The following is a 20,522-nucleotide window of genomic DNA, read 5'->3' as shown; positions in this document are numbered from 1 at the left end:
GATAAGCAGCCCTACACTGTATCCTAGGATACAGCAGACATCAGAGGATCAAATAACGTTCAAAACGTGGTTCTCTGTCACTTCACAAACACATTATCACCCAATTACGTTGGCCAATTAAAGTCTGATTATTGTGGCAATTGAAGGGCATAGCAACTACTAGCTTGATCAAAAACTAAATTGAAATACTTGCACGAAAATATAATATTTTTAGTGGATGAGGCAGAGGATGCATAGCGCTGCATATACTACTGCATTGAGGTACATGTTCGGGCTGACAATAAAAACATACTGAAAAATAAGAGACACATTAAACTAAAACAAAAAAGTGACCTGAGAGACAAGCAATCCATTTCTACGGCTTTTACACACGCTTTAATAAAAACAGAGCGCAGAATGACTGTGTTAATGAGTTTGTCAGAGCGCTGTGCTTTGCTGGACAGCCACTGTTTATTGCAGAGAGGTATGTATTGGTGACTTAGTGTGACAGTTCTGTCTGTAGTAAAACACTGTCTAATGCCGACAGTCTTAATCGTAAATATTTGACATAAAATGGTAATGCTTTAGTTGGTAAACTTATGGAACGCATTGATGGAAATGTTCAGTGTTATTTTTGATGCGTCTCCCCGATGTGGCTTGTTTTCAAGTTAATACCTTCTGTAGATACTGTTCCGTCAGAACAACGACTGCCCAAACATTCGTAAAGTACCAGTTAACTTGGGAAAATGTGTGTATACTGAGATTCCCTCCCCCCGATTTTTAATGCTGTTTCGATTAAAAACAATGCTTTACTGATTTTAGTCCTATTTTAATACATTACAAGACCCACGCAAAAATGCCTAGAAAATCTACTTATACAGCATTTTTTACGTAATATCAAAGTCACTCGGGTGTTGCAAAGCGCTTCCACAGCTCAGTCCATTCCCCGTCTGGATTGATTTGCAACGTCACTTCTACCATTTGCTGCTTCCTTTTAACCCTTTCATGCACGACAACCTCATATGGGAACAGATAAAAAAATAAATTAAAAAAATAAAAAACAAAAAACACCACAGGGAACGAGACACTGGAGCAAAAAAAAAAACCTACCCAGGAAACCCATTTCCCAGTCTGGGTCCCAGCCTGGCATTAACACACACACAGCTGCTGGGTTTATTCTACAGGGCGCCATTTATTATCAAGAAAAACAAATAAAAGCCAGACAACAAGCTTATGCTGGTTAAAACTGCCAGGGGCTAGATGATACAAATCTAGTGGTCTGTTGTGTTATTCAACAATTATCATTATACAACACTGAGCTGCAGCTAGTGAACTGCCAAGATAACAGAGGAATATTTCACTGTTAAAAAGTTGAATGTGTTCAGCAAACCTCTCTGTACAGATAGCAACAACAAAGTAAATCAGACATGTTACACTTTGAAAAGGGCAACTGGTTTTTATTACAGCCTTAGATTTGAACTGTATGACAATAAGGTAAAGGGCTAACTGGCTCAAGGAAGTGTGAAGCTGCAGAATAGCTGAACAAACTATCTGTACAGTTTTCCAGAGGCTGCTTTTCTTATTTAATTTACCATACACTAAAAGGTAACCTTATTGAGAACCTGTGACTGGGCTATAAGCAGTGCCCACAGTGCTGAAATCCTCAGTTCCTTGAAAATGTGTCAAGGTATATACAAAAGGTGGGTGCCGGACTCCTTTGCTTCCCATCTAACCCTACAGCAAACCCTTTAAATCATTTAACGAGATGTGGTTCTATTTTTGTCACCGAACTGAGTCCCCATATCCTAAGCTGCTTAGGATATTAAAGACAGGACCAGCAAGTTTAATGCAGCACACTAGCAGACAGCGCTCTCTTATTATTACTCCTCGTCAAGATGCCTTGCAAATAATCCGAGCAGCTGAGAATTCAATTCCGCCGTCTCTTAAGCACCACAAGAGTTCTAAGCAGAAGAAGATTAGCAACTTTACACTCAGGAATGCCGGTGAATTTAATTCCACCCCATCCCCTCCCTCTTTTCCACAATCTCCAGATTTAATATGCAGATAATATCTCTGTCTTGTAACAGTCGCTTAACCCGAACACACTGCGGAGAACGGAAATTCAATAAGGAGCGAAATCGCGCTCTGACAATGAATTATATGTTGGAAGAATGAAGATGGTACTTTGCACAAGCAGCGGTGTGGTATTAGCTCGCTGCCGCCTTCTTCCCTGTTTGACTGCTGTACAGCCTGAATAGCATTAGTTAAGATTTAGTCTAAATCTACTTTAAAAAGTTGAAATTATTACAGCAATCTAATTAAGGATTTAAATAGCTGTGTGCATAGGGCACAATAGGAGAAATCCCACCTCAATGATTTTGCGAGCCTCCTTGTATTTGCCTGTGTGCATGAAGGCAAAGAAGAGGTCGTACAGCATTGTCATCTCACCCCGCTCCTGGCTAACGAAATCCATCGCTGAGAGAGAGAGATAGATAGAGAGAGAGAGAGAAATTATATTCTGCAGGCATTCTGTATCTGTAAGTATGCTTGCCAGTTTACAAACTCATCTTGTATTATTCTGTGTATTATTGATTGAAAGCAGGACCATTTGGTGGCTATACTTATATTATACTTATAGCCAGTACCCTGTGCACTCCTGCCTGCCCTGGTACCCAGCCCCTTAATGAAAAACCTCTCTATCTTCCTTCCTGCCCTGGTACCCAGCCCCTTGATGAAGTGACTCTATCTTCCTGCCTGCCCTGGTACCCAGCCCCTTGATGAAGTGACTATAGTTTCCTTTGCTCTCCTGCCTGCCCTGGTACCCAGCCCCTTGATGAAGTGACTCTGTATCTTCCTGCCTGCCCTGGTACCTATCCCCTTGATGAAGTGACTCTATAGTTTCCTCTGCTCTCCTGCCTGCCCTGGTACCCAGCCCCTTGATGACGATAGTTTCCTCTGACCTTTCTGCAGAAGTTCAGTCTCGCCATTCTCCACCAGCTTACACAGGACATCGTGGAGGCGAGGCATCTGGCTGTACTTCCTTTGGCAGTCCATGGAAGCCTCCAGCGCAGTAGGAAGGTCCCCCCTGATGACAGAGACAGAATGATAGGGGTCACAAGCTACTAGACCAGGGGGAGCCAACCCTGGTCCTGGAGAGCCACAGGGTCTTATGGTTTTGTTCTACCCAAGTTCTCAATTACTTAATTGAACCAATTCTTTTCTTAATTCTGGGTAAAGCTAACTGCTCCTGTTCTTCAGATAGAAGGTCACAGTGCAGTGTGGTTAACCCACCAAGAAACTTTTTTTCTGATCAATTGTATCCAATTTAGAAACTAATCTCACTGTGACATTATGATGGCAAGAATCAAGTGAAATCAAATGCAACCCTTCCTCTACTGTGATAGGTGACAGCAGAATGGTCACGACGGGCCTTCAAAAACAAAGGGTTTGTTTTTAATACGTGACAGCAGCTCTGCAGAGAGCTAGTTCAGAGAGCCGGCCATTCATTTCTAATACGCGACGGCAGCTCTGCAGAGAGCTAGTTCAGAGAGCCGGAAATTCAAAACAACAGCCCATCCCTGACCACTTTTTTTTTTCCCCACTTAGACAAACGGGGAGGACAAAAGCAATAGAGCTTACTATATAAACAGGACTCTCCAGCAATTGGTTTTAATTGAAATGAAGAGCACCAACATTATGTGCGTAGGTCGAGTCGAGTGGCACTCCACCCAACGGCTCCCTGATTGAAAAGCTCTTAAGAATGAAATCGTTAGACAGAGTGGAGAGGGACAGCACAGAAAAAACAACCAAGCAAATAAAAGCCCCCCCCCCCCCCCCAACAAGAAAAACACTTCAGCCCAGCCCCCCCCCAGCAGATGTTTGCATTTGGGGGGGGGGATTCAGGAGGGGGCAATCAGTTTTATACACGATGAAGGGCTCTTTAGTAGCCTAAACATTTACAACCCCCACCCCTCCTCTCTCAAATCCCCATCAACCAGAATAAGGAACTGACAAGGAGGCTGGTGTGGCAATTACTACTAATCTCCACCCCCACACATAACCATGTTGAAGCCTTTCTAATTTCCCTAGGTACAATTTAGCTGTCACTTGCGTTAACATTTACTCAAACACGCTCCCCGAACGGCACTAACTCCGCATGTCAAGTACTTGCCAGCCAATTAAGTGGCAAACTGGAAGAGTCTCTGTTAAGCAACTGAATGATTAGACAAGATAGCTCATTTCCCTGGCTTCCTTTTGTTCGGGAGAAAAATACCACATTTACATTATCAGCCTCAACAGAATTTTCTGACAGACAGAGAGGGAGATAGAGAGATTTTTTTTTTCTTTTAAATAAAACATTTTTAAAAATAGGGATAACACACACACACACACACACACACACGAAGGGAGAATAGTGCTGCTGCCTGGACTAGACACACCACACAAAGCCTGTCATTCGCCAATCATACTTCAAAAAGCAACAGCCATGAATGCAACTTAATTACGACCCAATGATCCTTGACAAAAAAAATTAAAAAAAAATCCTCATCTTATCACTGTCCTGTCCCCAGCAGGCAAATGGAACACTTTTGTCCTTCAGCGTTGATGATGCTAAATTCATAATTGCAATAATGGAGCGAGAGACCCAGACTCTCTCCATCTCGCTCAAGCACTCCCCGGGTTTAAACAAAAAGAACAAACAAATAAAAATGAAAGACAGGTGACAACTCCATCGCACTGCTGCAGCGCTGGAACGAGTCGGCTTCACAACCAGGTGAGAAGGGGAGCCCCTGCAGGACCAACAGGACAGAGCGGATCATCTGACCCAATCTCACTGACAAGGGGAATCAGACTCCGATTGCATAGCAGCTGCAGCCATTCCAGGTTATACTACGAGCTTGATGAGCCACGGCGTATAGGTAAACAAGCTCAGGTGTGTCTTATTAAACTCATAGTAAAACCGTTGCTTTATATGGGGAAAATATGGATCCTCATACGAGGCATTTGAGTCTTCCATTTATCCCCATATAAAGACAAGAAGAGTTTTATTTCGCCATGCATGAAAGGATTAAGAGTAGAAGGAAAATATGAAACTGGTGTAATTATAGAAAGCATGATAAGAGCATTATTTGTTTTTTTACCTTATTAATTAAATAGGCCATGCATCGTTACAGAACAGTGGATACAAGGGCCAATATGTCAAATTCACTTGATCATTCTGTTTATCTCGGGAGTAAATATTCAAAATAAAACCGCTCTCATTGTATTTTCAGTAGCTTTGTTTGGTGATCCAATAAACCATCACAAACATAAATGACTGTCCTTTTTTTCTGCATGCATTTGTCATTTACCATTCACTTCTCTCCTATAAAAAGATCCTGCCACATCTTTCTTTATCTTATTAAAATGCAGACAATAATTACCAACATGGTTTAATCAATCACAGCCGATTTGTTTCTTGTTTATATAAGACTGATGTTTATTCAGTGTCACAGTAAGTCTTCATAAGCAGCTATCAGAAAGTCATTGCGTGTGACATTCTGAAGAGACTCAAGCACCAGACTGACATTTCCCTTGTCCCCTGTCTTATCGGGAATTGACAAAGAAGTGGAAGAACGTTGATGAAAGTAACTGTGAGAGACGGATTGTATTTAAAAAGTCGTCTGCGTGGTGTAGCCTGGGAGAGAGATGTCGGCACCAGCAAGTCCTTCATAGTCATCTTTTAATTTAAAAAAAGAAAATAATAATAAAAAAAGGTGAATGATTAGGTCTGACAAACATGAAGCCTTACGGGAGAGAGAAAAAAAAAAAAAAAAGCAGAAAGGTCTGTCATGAGTTTGTGATTTAAATCAGGATCCAGTGCGGGGAGTCTAGCTGCAGAATGAGCGGACATGGCGTGCTCTTCCCAGTAAGGTAACAAATCACGCTGCTCTGATATGCGTCGCTTTACATGAAGTCACTTCCCCGTGTGAAACAGAGCATTCTCTACTTGCATACCACTAGTGGCGAGCAGGAATGAGTAGAAATGTTTTACTTTAGGAAGTAGTCGCTGTGTAAGGGTGGAAATAAGACTCCAACTGCATAGCAGTTTCACCCATTCAAGGTTTTACTTCGAGCTTGAATCACCACAGTGTACAGGTAACGAGCTCAGGTGCGTCTTATTAAACTCCTTGTAAAACCAGGAATGGATCAAAATGCTGTACAATGGGAGTGTTTCCATCCCTGCTGTGTGGAACTATGTATATATACTATACGTAGAACATTATCAAAAAAAGGTATCCACAAAAAATATTTTGAATATCCTCAATAAAAGGAGTTCTAGGTGACATCAGTCCACTGTATAGAAATACAATTCCAGAGGACTTCACATTAACTCCCCATCCGTACTGCTTTCCTAGAAACAGGAGAACATTTCAGAGTACCATTCTACTTTTGAGATGTGTGGCTCATTAAAATATTGAGCATATTTTTAAAGAGGAGACGATTATCTATTCAGATACACCAGGGTATTTACTAGGAAGTAAAAGGTGTCAGAAGGAAAATGGGCAATACAATCCCCAGAACTAGTCTTGCTGTAAATCATTTGTTGTTGCCACAATCTGTGACCTGACTGAAATATAAACGAAAGCCACATTCGACAGGGCCTGTCAGTCTCCGTGCTGGGCTGTGTGAGTCAGAGTGTCAGGGTCAGGGTTCAGGTTAAACTCCCCATTCCACAGACTTGCTGCATGTTGTTTGGAATATAGTAATTAACGCTCGGTACATAATTAACATGCAAATGAGGAGATCTACTTAAAACAGCATTCTCGCAAATAGAGCTGAATGAAGGTTAAGGTCTAGTGCCGAGAGACAGGCTTTTTTGGTTTTATTTGCATATTGTGTTTTAGTGAGCAGTGATACCGATCGCTAAATTAACAACAAATAATCAATAACGTTGGTAATCTGGCTGCAGCCACCGAGGGAGGAAGGCTTTTCAGATCAGTCCCGATATCTGTGAACAGCAAACAGGCACACGCGTTCGAAACTTAACTCATTTAAATGTCATGCTAAATTAGTTTTCTGTTGAAAAAAAATTAAAATAAAAGAATTCTCTTGCCACATTCCGTAAATGTAATTGCTGCCTAATTATTTCAACGCAGTGATATAGTTCAATTATTCAGTATAACAGGGCACGAAACACCAATACAAGGCAGTGGTGCAGGTGCGGTAGTGGGTGGAGGGAATGCTGAAATCGATGAAACTGGGTTTACTCATCACTGGATATCGTTGCAACTGCAAAACACCCAGTGACTCTGTTAATACAATACAAATGTATTTTTATAGAGCGCCCTTTAACACCATGGCATCCCAGAGCACTGTACAAAGTTAAAAACAAAACAAGAGAGCTTGTATGTGCAATACACTCCCGCTACAACCAATTATAGAAAAAAGCATGTTTTCAATTTAGACTTCAAATAGTTTCAGCCTGCCTCATGTTAACCCAAATTGCGATCCACAAACGAGGAGCACAACAGCAGAAAGCTCTGGCTCAGACAGTTGATTTCAGACTTTTTTTAAAAGCAACGTGCATTCTGCCATCCACGACTCCAGTTTCAAGCTGGTACGGTAGATTAACTGTTATACAACAAGCATTGATAGAAACAGCATTGAATATGGTTTGTATACCCCTCACTAAATTCAAGAATGGAATCGCATTGTATTTGATTTCATTATGTATTTATACAATGTATTTTTTTTAAACCGACTGTTTTTCATTGTGTTTTGTAATGTTGATTTATGTTTGATTGTTTTGTACAGCGCCTTGATGTTGCAAAAATTTTTATTTATTTTTTCTATAATACCACAATAGGGGTCATTCCTTGAAAATATACAAAGTCTTGTGTGTATTAGTTTAGACACGTCATCACAATGATATCTAGGGTTTACCATCATCATGATATTAATGACTTCACATTTTTAAGGTGATAGAAGATTCTAAAGTTAATTAGTTATACTAATATGTTTAGAATTGTTCGGTGCATGTTTAAAATGATAAAGAAACAAAGAGTTCGACTAAACCCTTACTTCCTGTGCTTCCTTGTTCCTAGTTCAATGCTCTTGGTTTCCTACACTTGTCTGTGCTTCCTTGTTCCTAGTTCAATGCTCTTGGTTTCCTACACTTGTCTGTGCTTCCTTGTTCCTAGTTCAATGCTCTTGTTTCCTACACTTGTCTGTGCTTCCCCGCACTCACTTCTCCAGGTGCACAGTGACGAGCGGAGAGCAGAGGTTGGCGGAAGGCTTGGCCAGGCCCAGGGTGAAGAGAGCGTCCAGGATGCTCCGCACGACCTCCTCCTCCGCACGCATGGCCGAGGCGTTCAGGATGTGGAAGAATGAGGTGACGTTGGCGTCCCGCACGGCCACGCCCTTCTCCTTCATCTCCTTCAGGATGCCGAGCACGTCTGCGTCGGGACACAAGAGAGGAACAGAGAGGCAGCGTCAGCACACAGACATGTCAGCCTCCTATTGAATTGGACTGAATCACACAAGCTGCTGTCTTCAAAGGGACAAATCTGGTATTTGGACAATATTAATGTCTCAATGGTAGTAATCATTATTTTATCTAAGAATACCCGTCATTTGATGTCCTGCTAGGTTTATTTTTCTTCAATATATAAGAATGGCAACAATTATTATTCTGCATAATACTAAATTTGAACTAGGAATGGAATTGAAAAACAGGAATTGTCCCCAACCGTGCTTTATACTGGGACAGAGAAACTTTGTGAGTTTGGTCTTCACCATACAGGTGTGTGGAAACACGTCATGCCACGATCAAAAGAAATCTGAGGACCTCAAACAGTTATGGATGTTCATCAGTCTAGAAAGGGTTACAAAATAATTTCTAAGGCTTTGGGGCTCCACCAATCCACTGTCAGACAGATAGTCTACAAATGAAGGACGTTCAAGACTACAGTCACTCTACCCAGGAGCGGTCATTCTACCAAAATCTCTCCAAGAACAAACCGGAAAATCATCAAGGAAGTCACAAAGAACCCCAGAGTAACATCCAAGGATCTGCAGGCCACTCTTACCTTGGCTAATGTGATTGTTCATGACTCAGAAAAAGACTGAACAAGAATGGTGTTCATGGAAGGATAGCCAGGAGGAAACCACTGCTCTCTAAAAAGAACATTGCTGCCCGTCTGAAGTTCGCCAAAGAGCACATAGATGATCCACAAGACTTCTGGAACAATGTTCTCTGGACAGATGAGTCAAAGGAGGAACTTTTTGGCCTCAATGAGAAACGTTATATTTGGCGAAAACCAAACACTGCATTCGAACAGAAGAACCTCATCCCAACCGTCAAGCATGGTGGTGGGAGTGTGATGGTTTGAGGCTGCTTTGCTGCCTCAGGACCTGGACGGCTTGCCATCATTGACACAACCATGAATTCTGCATTGTATCAGAAGATTTTAGAGGAGAATGTCAGGCCATCCGTCCGTGAGCTGAAGCTGAACCGAAAGTGGGTCATGCAGCAAGACAAATGATCCTAAACATACAAGCAGATCTACAAAAGAATGACTGCAGAAGAAGAAATTACACGTTTTAGAATGGCCTAGTCAAAGTCCGGACCTAAACCCCATCGAAATGTTGTGACAGGACCTGAAATGAGCTGGATCTGGATCACATGGATATATTATTAGGACTTGGGATTAAGATCTAATAACATTTTAGGTTTGAATTATGTGAAAATCCTAAGGGGTTCACAAACTTTCTCGGCACTGTACAGACAGAGACAGAGACAGAGACAGAGACAGAGAGAGAGAGAGAGAGAGAGAGAGAGAGAGAGAGAGAGAGAGAGAGAGAGAGAGAGAGAGAGAAAGAAAGAAAGAAAGAAACACACAGAGAGAGAGAGAGAGAGAGAGAGAGAGACACAGAGAGAGAGCGCATAAAAAGGCCCTTAGATAATTTCATGTAGGGAAAACAAACTGCTATTAAAACAGCATTTTAACCCAGCAGGAATGCAAATTCTGGTGTAGAATGCCAATTCCAAGTTAATTACTACTCGCATTTCTAAACGAGACTACAATTAGAGCCCCCACAATAGCATGCTTTTTCTAATTTCCCCACAACTACGACTATAAATTATAGGTAGGAAGAGTGAGCCCACCGTGCCCCGGCTCACCCGGCAGCCTGCCCTGGAGCTGACAGAGCCAGCTAAGTGGAGGCTTTATCAGCCCCCTTCGCATCTGCCAGTCCGAGCCATTGTCTCTCCCAGGCAGATGGTTTGTCACAAGGCCAGATAATTAAGATGTGTTTACACTGTATTTACAGGCAGTCTAATGGCTGGATACCGATAGGGTTTGTTTGCACTGTCGATACTAATTATCCTGGCTACGCCAGAGAGAGCTTGTTCTAAACAAGCAGCATGTTCAAACGCTCATCAGGCAGCAGGCTTCCCTTGCAAGGTTGCTCACTGCTGTACATTTCCATGAAGCACGTACCGGCAGGCTGCTTAACAGAGTTACTTTTCAGAACGGGGTGGCCTTCTGTAGGACACACACGCACACTTGTTCACTTTATCTAGCATGGACGTCTATTATAATAGCTTACGATTCCTAACACCAAGCCAAAAAAACACAACACGTTCTGAGTCGCACACTCAGAGCATGGCCACGCCTCTTGTTATGCAAATAAGTTACTAATCCCCTGGGGGTTGCTGATGGTTTAATGGAGTCCTGCGAGGTTGAGGTCGGGCCTCTTGTGTTCACTCTACTCTCGAGTTTTCCTGTTTTCAGACGACAGAGCGTCATTGTTTCGGTTTGGTTTGTTTACCCGCTGCATTTCACTAATTGCCGTCAAAAAACAAAAAGGTATCTCAACAGCAGCCTTTGTGCAGAGCTTTGTGAGGGATTCAAGTGCGGTAAAAACGATCTGCGTAGGGATGGTATACAATTTTATATAACTTACAGATGCCACAAATAGGCTGCTACTAGGCACTGGTGATTTTGTGAACACAAATTATCCACAAAGCCCCTCAGAGAAGGGTCTGTGAAAGATATGCCAGGGGACCCCTATCTCTTCCCTAGTAAAAGCTCCCCTGTGTGGAGTGCAGGGTGAGTCACTGAGCCCAGTCTCTTCTCTAATAAAGGCTCCCCTGTGTGGAGTGCAGGGTGAGTCACTGAGCCCAGTCTCTTCTCTAATAAAGGCTCCCCTGTGTGGAGTGCAGGGTGAGTCACTGAGCCCAGTCTCTTCCCTAGTAAAGGCTCCCCTGTGTGGAGTGCAGGGTGAGTCACTGAGCCCAGTCTCTACCCTAGTAAAGGCTCCCCTGTGTGGAGTGCAGGGTGAGTCACTGAGCCCAGTCTCTTCTCTAATAAAGGCTCCCCTGTGTGGAGTGCAGGGTGAGTCACTGAGCCCAGTCTCTTCTCTAATAAAGGCTCCCCTGTGTGGAGTGCAGGGTGAGTCACTGAGCCCAGTCTCTTCCCTAGTAAAGGCTCCCCTGTGTGGAGTGCAGGGTGAGTCACTGAGCCCAGTCTCTACCCTAGTAAAGGCTCCCCTGTGTGGAGTGCAGGGTGAGTCACTGAGCCCAGTCTCTACCCTAGTAAAGGCTCCCTTGTGAGGAGTGCAGGGAGAGTCACTGAGTTGCTGATCTTGGCTGGAGCCCACATGGGGGCTGCACTGGCCTTTGCGCTTTCATAGTTCAAGAAGGAAAATCGACTCGGGGTTGTTCATCTGGCGCCAGAAGAGGCAAAAGTCATTTACTTGACCGTTATGCAAATTCAAACTTGAACTAGTGAACCATAAAATACAGTTGTGTATCGAATGCGTAGACTGTATCTCAAAGCATTTGTCTTAATTACACAAAAATATTAAATAACTGCATTAAAACATCTCACGGGTGTGCGGAAATAAGAGTATAAAGTGTAAGTTTAGGAGCATTGATGGATCATAGATGTTCTTAAGTACTTCTATTAAATGTGTAGTACCTAGCCCATCATCTACAAGTCAAATCAGATACGGTCTGGTTAAAAGTATCTCTGCACAATCAGCTCATCCCATATTGATTTCAACAAAGCACGCAATTACCTCACATGATAGCATTCTCAATTTGTTGATTTAAAAAAAAAATGTTAATAAAAAAGGACAACTAAATAATACATTTGCTTTATTTTTTTTTTTTTTTGAGGTTTCCAATCTCCTTTATGTATTCTACCGAGAGGAAGCTGCGCCACACGGCTGCTGCAATGCATGCCATAAACTGTTCAGAGCACGTTTGCTGGAACCCTTGTATCTGAGAACGTATCATTAATGTACTCTTAAGAGGGGAGCAATTGTATCCTGCTCCCTATTAAAAGTTGCCCAACACACATTGTGAGGAGAGAGCTAGGTAAAGGCAGAGGCCACGCTGCGCTCCCCAATGCCCCAGAAGCTCAAGCCGTTTTGTTCCTGTACTTGACACTGCATGGGCTTACAACAGCACTGACCTCTGGGTAATTCACGTCACCCCCTTGCATATCTGCTAAATGTGTTCAATTAACTGCGTTCCAGCAAACACAAGCAATTGGCCCCCAGGTGTTTCAAATGCCACCTAAGATTTAAAAACGCACACATTAACCTTGAGTGTGATTCATAAAAGCACCACCACACTGTATGAACAGTTGCATTGTGGTTATTGTTAACAACAATTAGACATTTCTAACAAAGAGATTCCTGCTGTCCACCTGCAATTGCCTGTAGTACAATGCCTCAGTCCAGTATCTGCAGGTATAATCTCACCAGAGCCCATTTGCAAATTAACCTCAGTTAAATAACTATTATTACATTACTCATTCATATAATAAACCACGTGGATTCCCCAGTTCTGTGTGCAGGTTAGCAATAGCAGACTGCAGCCATCCCTTCAGAGCTCTACAGGCAAGCAGAGCTGAGAGGAGTCTGTATTGGGATGGAAGACCCCCAAGGAACACCAGCTGTGTTGGAGCTAATGAGGCAAGGGGCTGACTGGCACAGGACACAGAGAAGGCTATTGCTTTACCAATGCCCTTGTGTTTGGACCCCACAAGACACAGCACAGTCAGTGGGGCCGTCCTTTGGATCAGGTGCAAAGCTAAAGTCATGTCTGCACTGAGCACTCGCTGAGCCCTAAACACACATTAAAATACCATTCATAAAAGAGTGGAATGTGGACTCGATATTTTAAGCATGGCGCACCAGAACTGTTTATAATTTAAACAGTGGAGACAGAAAGGGTTTACAGTGCCCAAGGGCTCATCTCAAGTCATGCATTTCAGTTGTATTTCTTTGTGCGGAGTGTCAAATATGTCGGTTTCCATATTGCCATCTCCCGAGCCCCGCTGCAATCTCTTCCGGCTTGCTGCTCTGGGTGTTACTCAGCCGGCAGACCGGCCGGTCAGTCAGTGAGGAGTGGAGGAGACGCAGGAGCTAATGAACCAAAACGAAGACATTCCAAAGCAAGCTCCCAAGTCCGGGATATGAAATCAACATCAGAAGCAGTCGGGTCTTACTTGGAGTTATTTGAAGGCATAAACAAATAAGGTGGCCTTTACAGTATACAAGCTCACTCCAAGACTATGGGTAAAACAGTTGGTTGGCGTGTTTTACTTGGTGTAGATGAGCACATTTACTATACAAACAGGCTTCCTTAATACCCCATCTCCCCTACACAACCACGATGCTAGCTACAGTGCTGTTCTTTCTAGAAGAAAAACAGCCACTGGTGAAAAGCCAGAGAGTCATACTGCCAGGCCTGTTTTATATCATCTTAGAGATTTAAAATAAATGTTGCATTCCCCCTGGACCAGAGACAATTCTAAATTAAGGTTATGTTTACAGGTTTTATGTCCAGACGTCAGCTTTTTTTTTTAAAGCAGGGAGAAAAACACACACACACACACACACACACACACACACACACACACACACACAACAAAGCCATTAGCTTAGACATGGTGTACAATCTATGCCACAAGCCATAATCTTCAAACTCAATTTGGAAAAGGCTACGTTAATAAGAAGTAGCTGCAGAAATGCAAAACCCACTGAGCCGTGCAAATGTAAATGACAAGCTTGCCAAGCCACTACAACAAATGGCCGGCTTGCGAGGCGTCTGGTTGAATTCACATGCACATTTGTATGTGAAATGTTCAAGCACTTCAAGAGACATGAGATACCATTAGTATCACGTTCGGTTTTGTAATTCTGTTAAAGTGGCAGGGACCCTCTCAATTGAGGCTGTGCTGTGTATAAATACAGAATATTAGGTATGAAAGTGCAGCAGGGCTGTACATTGCCTTGCACTGCTGTTTCAATTACAACATTCATACAAGTGAAAATAATAAATACAATAACACATTGCCCTGAAAAGAAGTGCTTACCAAGGTTTTGAGAAGCAATGTTTGACGCGTGTTGAAGATCTTGGTTAGTATTTCAAATAGGACTAAGCAAATATTTCAAAAGACAACTCAATAGCAGTAGTAACTCCTGCTTCCTGGTTCCCAAATGATCCAATGATCTTGCAGCAATCAGGCCATGTGACCTGCTGCACCAAAAGTGATTAGATACCAGGAAGAATTATTTTTTGTCTCCTCAGCGTTCTACAAGAAAAGCCCCAGTAAAGACATGATTCTAGCTTTTTGGCTCATTGTTCAAAGAAATGTACTGGATTGAGATCCGACTCCATCAAAAGATGAATAACGGAGTGTTGTACAAACATTAACTAACACACAGTTTCCACGTTGGGCAAACTGCAGCAGAACTGCCCACTGCTGTGGGTGCAGTTGAGAACCGCTGCCCAAGTGATTAAACTCACCCTCGACTTTGCCGTGCTTTGCGAGGACCTTGACCAACCCCAAGTACTTGTTGACGTCCAGGACCATAGAGGAGTCTTTACGGTCACTGAAAGCACAAACAAAGACAACATCAATTCAATATTTATCATTAAAGTAATAATCTTCCCTTATACACGCTGACCTTAGTAAAAGCACAGCAAAGTGTAAAAGCACAGTGAAAGCATTGTAAAGAATATACAAGGTATGGTAAAGCATATTAAACATGGCAAACCAGGCTAAACTATGGTAAATGTATATTATTATTATTTTAGCAGACGCCTTTATCCAAGGTGACTTGCAGAGACTAGGGTGTGTGAACTATGCATCAGCTGCAGAGTCACTTACAACAACATCTCACCCAAAAGACAGAGCACAAGGAGGTTAAGTGACTTGCTCAGGGTCACACAATGAGTCAGTGGCTGAGGTGGGATTTGAACCGGGGACCTCCTGGTTACAAGCCTGTTTCTTTAACCACTGGACCACACAGCCTCCTGTATCTAACCATAGTATAGTATATAACCATGGGAAAATCATGGTAAAATTGCATAAATACCATGCAAAAAAGGTTCTGCCAAAAACATCTTAAAACAATTACACTTTATATACCACTACTATTAACTAAAGTTCAGCGGACAGTAAGTATTTGGTAGACCTAACAGAGCACATGACACTGACTGGGCTACAGTGTTCAGACCATCTCCATGTGAACCAGAGGACAGACAGGAGAAGATGTGCTCATCTTTAGAACAGTTTCCTCTCCTGAGATTGCTATGCAATTTCTTCAGAATGATTCTACCATGGCCAAGTGCTCACTTTTACAAACCTTGTTATGTTGCCTCCAAGTACATCTCAAACAGGGTTTGTTCAGAGATTCAAATATGTGTCCAAGGTTTTTACTTTCATACCCCACCCCCATTTATATTGGTTAAAAAACTGAATGAAACACCAGAAAAAAAAACAACACAGCAACAGGGTTAGGAAGATACTATGATTTCTGCAGCAATGCAATTACAACTCCTGTTATTTAAAGGAAATTCTCTTTAGCACAGCTTGGTCTGTTAGCACAATAAAAGTGCTATATTTACATTTTTAAACAAAAGCAAAAAAAGCCAGAGCAATTTATTTAGGGGGCGGGGGGGTGTAGACAGATTCAAGTTGATGCCTAATGCGATAACAATGCAATTCTGACAGCGGTACTGCAGACACGATGAAAGCTGGTGACGATGGGGCATGCTTGAAAGTGGGATAGTAGCATTAGTATGGTTATGCATTCTGTCACCGAATACCGAATGGTACTCACAGCTCTTGTTTCAAGTTGAGCGCTTCCTCGACGTTGTCGTGGCGACAGCACAGATTGATCAGAGCCGCATAGCCGCCAATGACCATGTCCGCCTCGTGCTGGACTTTCACTTCAAGGGCTTTCGGCATGTTCTATGAAAGAGAAGAGGAGACAGACCACATTAGGAAAAGAGCAAGCTGATGTGACAGGTGGAGGGGAACACTCTGCAAACCCACAGTGCAGAACTGAAGTCCTGAAAACAATCTGTAAAACATAGCTCATGGACAACCACATATATATATTATATATATATATATATATATATATATAGATACACATAGATAGATATATATATATATCTATATATATATAGATACACATAGATAGATATATATCATTACAACTTTTGCTGAATTGACACAAGCTTGGAAAAACACTAGGAGTAGGCCAACAACCTACATTTAAAAAAGGATGGAAATTGGCAAGCTTACCTGGACAGCAAAATAAAACACAAAAATACACTAGAACCTGCTCCCTCATATACTGCAGAACACAAGACCAGCAGTCCCACAGTACAAGCTCAAAAACAGTCTGAGCCCCTACCCAACAAAGCAGTGAATGGGAGTTAAGATAGGCAGGCAGAGTCTTGGTTTCCAAGCAGCACAGTTCAAACCATTACACCACTAGGCTCAGGTTTATTGAATCCTCTAAAGGGTCACTTGGGAGCATCATCTTTAAATAATATGATCATGCCCCAAGTGTCAAGGCCAGATACACTGGACAGACTTGCACAGAGATCTGCCACTACACAAGAAACTGCGTGTGCAGGGAGGCCGGCAAGCACTCTAGCAGGGACTATAGCAGCTGCATCAATATCAGGGGGTTACGGGAGACATGTCAAGAGATGCCTCCTTTCTAACAAGTGGAATGAATTGAGAGGTATTCCTGTTTAACTGACCAGCCTGTGTCTTTCAAAAAAAAAAAAAAGTTTGTTAAATCCAAACTTGTGCCTTAGTTCTGAGTTCAGGTAACCCTCAGATCAGATTACCACTAGCCAACAATGCTAAATGGTGAGAAAAAAAATAAATCAAAGACAAAAATGCCGTGTATATTATGATTATTTATATGTTGCTGTCACCTCTTCAGCGCAGAGGGCCAGGATGAGCTGTCTGAGCGTCTCTCCAACAGGTTTGTTCTCCATCTTCAACTCTGCCAGCTTACTCTCCAGAGCGGACACTTTAACCTCTGATCCCTGAGAGGAATATTCAGAGAGAAGTCCATTTAATTCAAAAACGCTAAAGGGGAAAATGCCAGTTAAACTGATAGCAGTTGACAGTGTGCAGGGTCGATTACTGACTCCACCAGCTTGGGAGAGGAGGCCCGATTACCCCACGAGAGAGAGAGAGAGAGAGAGAGAGAGAGAGAGAGAGAGAGAGAGAGAGAGAGAGAGAGAGAGAGAGAGAGAGAGAGAGAGAGAGAGAGAGAGAGAGAGAGGCTCCATTTCAGAATTTAGACAAGGAGAGAATGTTACTGGTGACACTTTAAAAAGCATATGAAACGACAATTCACAGGAGTCGCTAAAACACCATGCGTTTTTTTTTTTTTTTTTTTTTTTTTTAAATCTAAAAAATAATTCCATATATTACGTTCATAATATTTAGGAAAAACTAAATGGCTAGTTTTATTTTTTTTACATTGCAGTCATTTCATAATATTACATCATGGAAGATTCCAAAAGCAGATTCCCGCTGTAAATACAAATTAGAGACGTCTGTATGAGTATGTAAAAGAAAACCCCTATGACCTGCACATGTAAGAATGAGACAGGTGCCTTCACATACCCCCAAATTCTGATACTCTCAATAACTTGTTTTATCACAATAGGAGACTAGGTAGGAACATGTAAAGAAATTGTGTGACATACAGACAGTACCTGTATCTACCAAGATTTATCCTAATTGGTGGTTCTCTAGACACTAATCTGTGTGAATGCCGTTGCATTTCAAAGCAAACATTAAAAAAATAAAACTGCAAAGAAAATAAAAACACACAGCCTTACACAAATACTGCACAGGATTATGGAAGCACGCTCCCCAGATTCATTGATCAATCAGTGATGTACTGCAGCGATGTACTCCACCACCCATTTACTCAGTGTGCAGATTCATTCGTGAGGCAACTCAATGGGCCACTTTATTAATCAATTACACAATGATCAATCAACCACCCACACAGCTAATCAGCCCCATTATTAAAGAGCAGCTGGAAAGCTTCAAGGACAGCACATTCATGTCAACCCTTCCTTCCAAACCACAGACAAGAAGGCATGACTGCAAAGGGAAAGAAAAGCCATTTACTTTGGGCAGATCGCTGGCTGAAAGCTTTGCATTCTCATCGACCAAAACGATGACGTCCTGAAAAACAAAACAGAAAAATACTCAGTTAAAAAGGACGTCTGTGTTCAATTTGATCCCACATGTTACAAGACAAGTCACCTGAAACTTCATGATGCAATCACATTGCAATTTCAAACACACTGCTGTACTTCAGGGATGGCAATAAGACTCCCATTGCACAGCAGTTTGATCCATTCCTGGTTTAACTACAAGTTTAAAATCAGACACACCTGGAATGGGGGAAACTGCTATGCAACAGGAGTCTTATTTCCATCCTACATAATATTTCTCACAGATGACAAATCTGACATTGGGGGGAAAAAAAAAAAAAAAAAGTTTAGGGTCAACACTACAACAGGAGTGCTCGGGCAACCAGTTAGCTTGCGAATTTGAGCACTTCAAAAACAATGCAGCTAAAAAGGGTGAAACCCTTTTTCTCAGGTACTGACAAAGCAATCCTCAACTGAGGTCACGGGGGACAATGGTCTTTAGCTCTCGTCCTTGTAATTCTGGTTTGTACAACCATACTGTATTTGAATGAAATGTTTCTTTTGTAATCCAGAAAGCCCTTAATCTCTGCAGACTCTGCAATCTCTGCATGGACACATTTCTCTTTTTTTATTTAAATGTTTAAATTGTTGGTGCTTACATATTGTACTGTTACGATTAAGAAAAGATCTTGTTCGAGTCACATTCGCTTTCTCCTTTGACATAACCTTGCTACCAGAATGAATATGACCTTGGTATAAAACTCTCCCCTCAGCTCCTTCCTTGACTGCAGCTCCCCCATCTGGTAGATGCTATGGTATCGGTCTGAGGGTTCAGCTACTTTGTCAGTATGTTCAGTTGCCAACAGGGCTGTCAAACAGGGTGACAGGGCCCTAGCCACTCTGTCACTACTCTAGAACACCTTGCATCTTGACTCGGTGCGTTTTCAAGCCTACGCTGAAGACAAACTGCAGTATTTATAATCAGCATATCTCTAATGGTGACTGGTTAAGATTGACACTTGTACAGTGTCTGTTTTTATATATGTTTGTGCATGTATATTTTGTATTTTCGTTCAACTAGCTGGATTGTTGTTATGGGTCTTGATTTGACTTTTTGCAACTATTTCCATTGTTTTATTATTTAAAAGCGCTTTGGGTCTTTAAAAGGAGCTATAAAAAAATCGAACACTGTTGTTAGAACTCTTGTGAGGACTCAGAATTGCTAGCTAAGACACCAACGGCAGGACTGTCAGAAGAATATCAGTGTTTTGATTGGCCGAGTGGGAGGTTAGGGTTTATAATCTATTTAAAATTACTGATTTAAAGCAGCTGCCATACACTGAATGGAATACAATCTCACCTTGATGAGTTCTGGAACGTGGTACGAATCCAGCAGGTTCCGAATGCCTCGGTATATATTGGGCGAGATTACAATGTTCTGAAACATTAAAAAAAAAAAGAAAGTCAGCAGCTGGACAAAAAACCCATCCAAGTATTTTAAAATTTAAGGAATTATTAACAATAAAAAATGTCTATTTAACAATGTAATCCACTTGCGCCCTCTCATTAAAAATAGATATGCATTTACTTAAAAGCTGCAATTTGGAAAGCTAATAGATAGGTGTCTGCCAGCTGGACAGGCAATAATAAACCCCCCCGTACCATCTTTTTGAGCTGATGGAAGTACTGTCTAAGCGTCTCCTCCCTGGCTTGCACCTCGGAGTCACTCATGCTGTCGATCAGGTTATAAAGGAAATATCCGACCACCTCTGAGGGAAGATAAACACACATTGGATTGAGCAAAATTAGCCAGGCTGTCATGTTATCAAAACTAACTTATTAGAAAATCACCAGAAATGGTGCGAGATGTCAGGCTAATGAGAGGCCCTGGACTGGCAGCAGTGAGCAGCAAGGCACAGTTCATGTGGTTTGGGAGCACGTACACACAGGAGCCCCCACGGAGTGATGGGATTATTAATTATGCTTGAGCACCACTGACAGTTCCCCAAACACAGGTTGTTGTTGGCAGGGAAACGGAATGTGACAGACA

At 42.1% G+C, this 20,522-nt stretch overlaps 1 protein-coding gene across 1 annotated transcript in view; it reads right to left on the bottom strand.

Annotated features, from left to right (window-relative positions):
* The window catches only part of lrpprc (leucine-rich pentatricopeptide repeat containing), a 77,921-nt gene that overhangs the window by 35,117 nt on the left and 22,282 nt on the right, over nucleotides 1-20,522 (bottom strand). The window contains exons 17-25 of the mRNA XM_059024720.1: nucleotides 20,135-20,241; nucleotides 19,833-19,910; nucleotides 18,444-18,500; nucleotides 17,225-17,338; nucleotides 16,108-16,238; nucleotides 14,789-14,874; nucleotides 8,210-8,417; nucleotides 2,940-3,064; nucleotides 2,348-2,454 (exon numbers count right to left, since the gene is read on the bottom strand). Coding sequence (XP_058880703.1) covers nucleotides 2,348-2,454; nucleotides 2,940-3,064; nucleotides 8,210-8,417; nucleotides 14,789-14,874; nucleotides 16,108-16,238; nucleotides 17,225-17,338; nucleotides 18,444-18,500; nucleotides 19,833-19,910; nucleotides 20,135-20,241 — 1,013 coding nt within the window. The remainder of the gene's footprint in view (nucleotides 1-2,347; nucleotides 2,455-2,939; nucleotides 3,065-8,209; nucleotides 8,418-14,788; nucleotides 14,875-16,107; nucleotides 16,239-17,224; nucleotides 17,339-18,443; nucleotides 18,501-19,832; nucleotides 19,911-20,134; nucleotides 20,242-20,522) is intronic.

This window comes from Acipenser ruthenus, chromosome 5 (assembly GCF_902713425.1).
Source record: "Acipenser ruthenus chromosome 5, fAciRut3.2 maternal haplotype, whole genome shotgun sequence".
NCBI classification, from domain to species: domain Eukaryota; kingdom Metazoa; phylum Chordata; class Actinopteri; order Acipenseriformes; family Acipenseridae; genus Acipenser; species Acipenser ruthenus.
Note: the sequence above shows the minus strand (reverse complement) of the source record. Positions and strands in the feature narration are given on the sequence as shown.